The 4527-nt window shown below is 44.6% G+C and overlaps 1 protein-coding gene across 4 annotated transcripts; it reads left to right on the plus strand.

Annotated features, from left to right (window-relative positions):
* Nucleotides 1-219: 219 nt before the first annotated feature.
* LOC122358387 lies at nt 220-4278 on the plus strand. 4 transcript variants are annotated; one of them, XM_043258180.1, is made up of 5 exons: nt 220-241; nt 2394-2491; nt 2767-2815; nt 3365-3588; nt 3708-4278. In XM_043258180.1, exons 1-5 carry the CDS (start codon nt 235-237, stop codon nt 4032-4034), a joined length of 705 nt encoding a protein of 234 aa, XP_043114115.1. In that variant the 5' UTR covers nt 220-234; the 3' UTR covers nt 4035-4278. The 4 variants fall into 4 exon arrangements, with proteins under 4 accessions (XP_043114115.1, XP_043114116.1, XP_043114113.1 ...); XM_043258181.1 differs by having other exon boundaries at nt 2397-2491; XM_043258178.1 differs by lacking the exon at nt 220-241 and adding an exon at nt 806-1260.
* The last annotated feature ends 249 nt before the right edge of the window (nt 4279-4527 follow it).

Consider the following 4527-nt stretch of genomic DNA (forward strand, 5'->3'; position numbering starts at 1 on the left):
TTGAGTTCTTGGGGTTTTAAATAGTAGGGATGAGGGGAGAAAAACTCAAACTAAAATATCCTAGCTATATTACTGTATAATTGTATGTCCTGAGAGTGTTTTGAGGTGACTTTGTCGAGACTTTTTGAGACTTTTTGTGAATAATTCGTTCTTGCCCATATAATAGAGCAAAGAACTGACGCTTGGGGTATTTCACTGTAGTTCTTCCAGAGGTTTCCTCCTTTTCAGGCCAATATGTCTGGTAAGTCGCAATTTCTTTTTTTCTTTTACGTAAAGATGCGTTGTCTTCGGCGACCTGAAAAACATCGAGAAAGAAAAATACACGTTAATTAAAGGCAACAAAACGCACCGGCAAACGTTGCTTGGAAATAGCAGTGCATAGGAAACAGCAAAAGCAGGCACTCTTGCTGATATTTTAAAGCAGCAAACACACGAAAGGACATTTTTAAACAAGCCAGTGCTTTTTTTAATGCATACGTGTATTTTATTAAACGCGCCACGGTGCTTTTTTATCAGTTTAATGGGAATGATCGCATTAACGTAGGTTATTGCAAGCTCGGGTTTTGCTCGTATCTTGAATTTTCAGTCGTGTTTTTTTTTTTTTGCTCAGCTTTCCTCCAAGCACAACTCGACACGGGTTTATCTGAAGATTTATTTGCGTGATTTTTTTTTTTTTTTTGCCGACCGCCGTGCCCAGCCCGAGCCGCCGGTCCCTCTTTCGGGCGAGCGCCAGGTCAAACGCGCTTTCTAACATTTCGACCGGATTTCAAACTTTGCTCCGGCGCGCGTATGAATATGTATCAGAATAGGTTTAGCTGTCAGTGAGCTCATCACAAACACCGCCGAAGGACGTTTTCGCTATCTTCTCAACATCAGCGCGCTTTTTTTTTTGCCCTGTGCGCACTCGAGTGCCTCCATGAACTCAGCCATGGCGTGGCGTTGTTTTGAATCGCTTACGTTCAGCCAGAATTTTTATATATATATTAACGCGGATCGGGAAGACGTCCCACCGTGTATGTCTTCGCGGGGCTGAACGACCAATTAAAAAATTAGGAAAGAAGGACAACTATTTTCCATCTATTTTTTACGCATTTGATTTTTGGGGGAAGTTATTAGGCGCGGCTTCGCTTATGTGGGAAGAGATAGGAGGACTGCCCATTATATCGAGAAATAAGTTCGCGTCTGCAGAGGGGATCGCAAAAACTAACCGGGACCCTAGACGTTTTTCGGGGAGATTTAAAACCAATCGACAGCGCCCCCGTAAACACGCCGGGCTTCTTCGTTGCAAACCTACACGGGCTTACTTTCGGAGCGTCTCTTTTCCGGTTAACTTTCGCTTTTCGCTCGCGCGCGGTTATAAGAGTGTTTTTACTCACGTCTGTCGCTCGCCGAGGCGTCCGCTCCCTTCTCCCCGTCCCGCGAGCGGCGTTTCACGGCGCGTTTCGCTTCGCCTCCCGCAAACCCAACTTTACGCGTCTCGCGCCTTCGCGCGCGAAGCCGTCAATAATTCGCTCGCCGGTTTCGTCGCGTTTTCAGTTCGCAGCCGCATTAAAGAAAGCCGCTCGAACTCCGAATTAAAACCTCCGTCCCGGGGCAAAGATGGCTGGAGAGCATGTTTCTCGAAATTCACTACTGTCTATTGTAATGCGAAAACTAACCCGTTCGCTGCCGGATCGCCGGCGCGCGCAGACCAATGGAGTCTTGGCTGGGAACGCGGGCATGGTTTCGCAATCTAGCGTTATATTATATTTATTAGCGTTTTCCAGTGGCATATAAAAACGAATTCTGTGCACGGTCAGACGTGTAGAGGGGCAATGGCATATAAAGTGTTCTGAATATCGTATCATTTACGAGGCTCGTTCCGTTTATTTTCATTCGTTTTATTTGATTAAAAAACAAATATTTTCGTTTAATGGCAAGTGGTGTGATCATTAAGTAAAAAAAAGCTTCATTATTGACAACCAGATAGTTTATTCAGAACAGTTTTTAAATACATTTTACACAACTGCATCGCTGCCAGCATATCATCAGCTCCCCCCAGTATACATTTTTTTTTTTTTACTGATGTGAACGTATTTGACCCGAATCCCCACAAAACGGTTTTAGATAACGCATGCACGATCATCACAGAGGTTTATTCGAGTCTCGTGCGTTTCACCAGCATAAGTCACATCACTGACCCACAAGCACTGTCTTTAAATGAATACGACTTTTAAAGACTTTTAAAGACTCCGATTCCAATGCGTTTGCATTTTTCTTTTGGCAAAATGAAAATAAAAATCTACATAGAATGCTTTCCTGGAGATTTGCAATAAAATATTGAAAATCAGTTCCACTGCATGAACTCAAATCCCTTTTCTTCTCTCTCTCTCTCTCTCTCTCTCTCCGTCCAGCAGACAAACCTAAGGTATACCAGGGCGTGCGTGTGAAGACCACCGTTAAGGAGTTACTGCAGAAGCACAGAGCCCTGCAGGCACAGAAAACCGCAACGGTAAACAATGGTGTTGAGCCTACGCAATAAAAGTCAGTCGCTGGCGTGCAGGTTTATGGTAGCCAAAGTAAAAACGCGGGTCTGGTCAGTGCAACTTTAAAAAGCACCTAAACGTCTTAAAGCACCACGCCCACACAGGCCTATCCGCGTCTGAGGCTCTCTCATAACGGCACGACCTGCCTAACGGTGCATTTCTTTTGTTTTTCAACTGAACGAACGCAGTGATTAACGGTTTCCTCTGCTTCTCCCTCTCTTTCCCAATGTCAATCCCCTAGAAGTCGCAAGCCGTTGCTGCCCGCGATGCCTGCTCCACGACCACGAACAGTAAGTTTAAAACACCAACAAATTAACTGCGCGGCGATAAGCGATAGCAATCTCGCCCCTTTGTCCCGCGCGGTCGTTTCGCGACGCTGTTTACAAAAGCGTCGGATTTCAGCCGCCTCGCGAGCACCTTTGTGGATACTGAAAACGTGGACTCGCGCGCGCGCACACACACCAAAAAAAAAAAAAAAAAAAAAAAAAGCTAAGAACCTTCTGCGTAAGAGTTTTAATCAGGAAACCCGAGACAAGCACAAAAACAAAGTATACCGACTGCATGCAACTTACTATACTCCCCTTTTCATCCACACCGTCGGGCATCGGCTCTATCTTTACAAGTGTGAGAAGAACAAACAAATAAATAAAAGAACAATGGCACCTACATCTATATAGGTGCTCCTTACAGATCCGTGCATGATCTCCTTTTTATAAACTACTATTCAAATGTGATTTAGCTGTTTGGCTGATGGTCTCGTGACATCATCTCAAGTCTTGCTGGCCTAATTTAAATGTTCTCCTGTGCTCAAGCCAGCATTTTCTCCTGTTTTTCCCCAGCCCACCTAGATGTCTTTGGAATGCAAGCTCCAGAGCCCTATTTCCAGACACGTGCCTTTACCGAAAATGTCAACATCCCGATGGAGAATGCTTACGATCATCAGCAGATGATGCACATGATGCCACCCGAGACTTTCAGCGGCGGCAATTTCGTGTGTGCCACCTCCGCGCAGTGGTCTAACGGATATCTACCTTCTAACGCGGACCTCTATGGCAGCAGCCTGGTATGTGTTTGGTGCTTTTCGTTTTTAATAAACGCCCTTTTGCCCGTTGGATGCCGAAATGTGCTTGCACTGATTCATAAAAACAGCTGTTGATGGGTGTTTTTGCGCGCTTCCCTCAGGTTTCGAGATCGCCCTCGGACTCCTTCAATCTCCCCAGCCCCGTCGACTACAACAGCTACTCTCCCCCTCAGTCCAACTCCTCGTCTTCTTCGTGCTACAGCTCCCCAACGCGGATGGATTTGAGCTCCAGTTTCTCTCCAGAAAGCTACCACTATCAGCATTGCAGCCTGCAGCACTGCTTTTGTCTGTCGCACTGGTCCAGCGCGCAGGAAGGCATGGCAACCTCGGAGTTTGCGCCCTACGGCTCATCAGACTGTTTGTACTCGTATGGCGACGACAGCTATTTCAGGAGGGATACTTCGAGTTCAGAGATGTGTTACTTGTAAAATGCATTTTGAAGCACTTTGCGCGAACATCCAGTGTCATAACTGATCCATTCGTATGATTTTGTTGTTGTTGTATTTTGGTTTTAGATAAAAGAACAAGCAGAGGTAGATGCACGATCGGGCTTAGTTTAGAAGAGTAGTTTAAGCAAAAAAAAAGTTGATTGCAGAGAGTTAAATACTGTATGTGTGAGTGTAATTTACAAATTATTCATTTATCTTTTTTACAATAAACATATTTTTCGTATTTTTACTGGTATCTTTTATTAAAAACGCCACAGATGCGTTAATAACGGGAATGATATTTCAGATTTCCAGTGTGCAGTTTCTGTTTCTTGCTCTCGACGGGGCTTTGGCTACAAATACAGCTATTGTTTTTCATATCAACATTCGACATGAGAAAACATGAAGGGGGGGGACCTAAAAATATGTTATTTATCAAAACAGCTTTTGATAGTCAGCATTGCATTTAAGTCTTAAATGCAACTACAGCTAT

Source organism: Puntigrus tetrazona, chromosome 15 (genome assembly GCF_018831695.1).
Source record: "Puntigrus tetrazona isolate hp1 chromosome 15, ASM1883169v1, whole genome shotgun sequence".
Classification (NCBI taxonomy): Eukaryota; Metazoa; Chordata; class Actinopteri; order Cypriniformes; family Cyprinidae; genus Puntigrus; species Puntigrus tetrazona.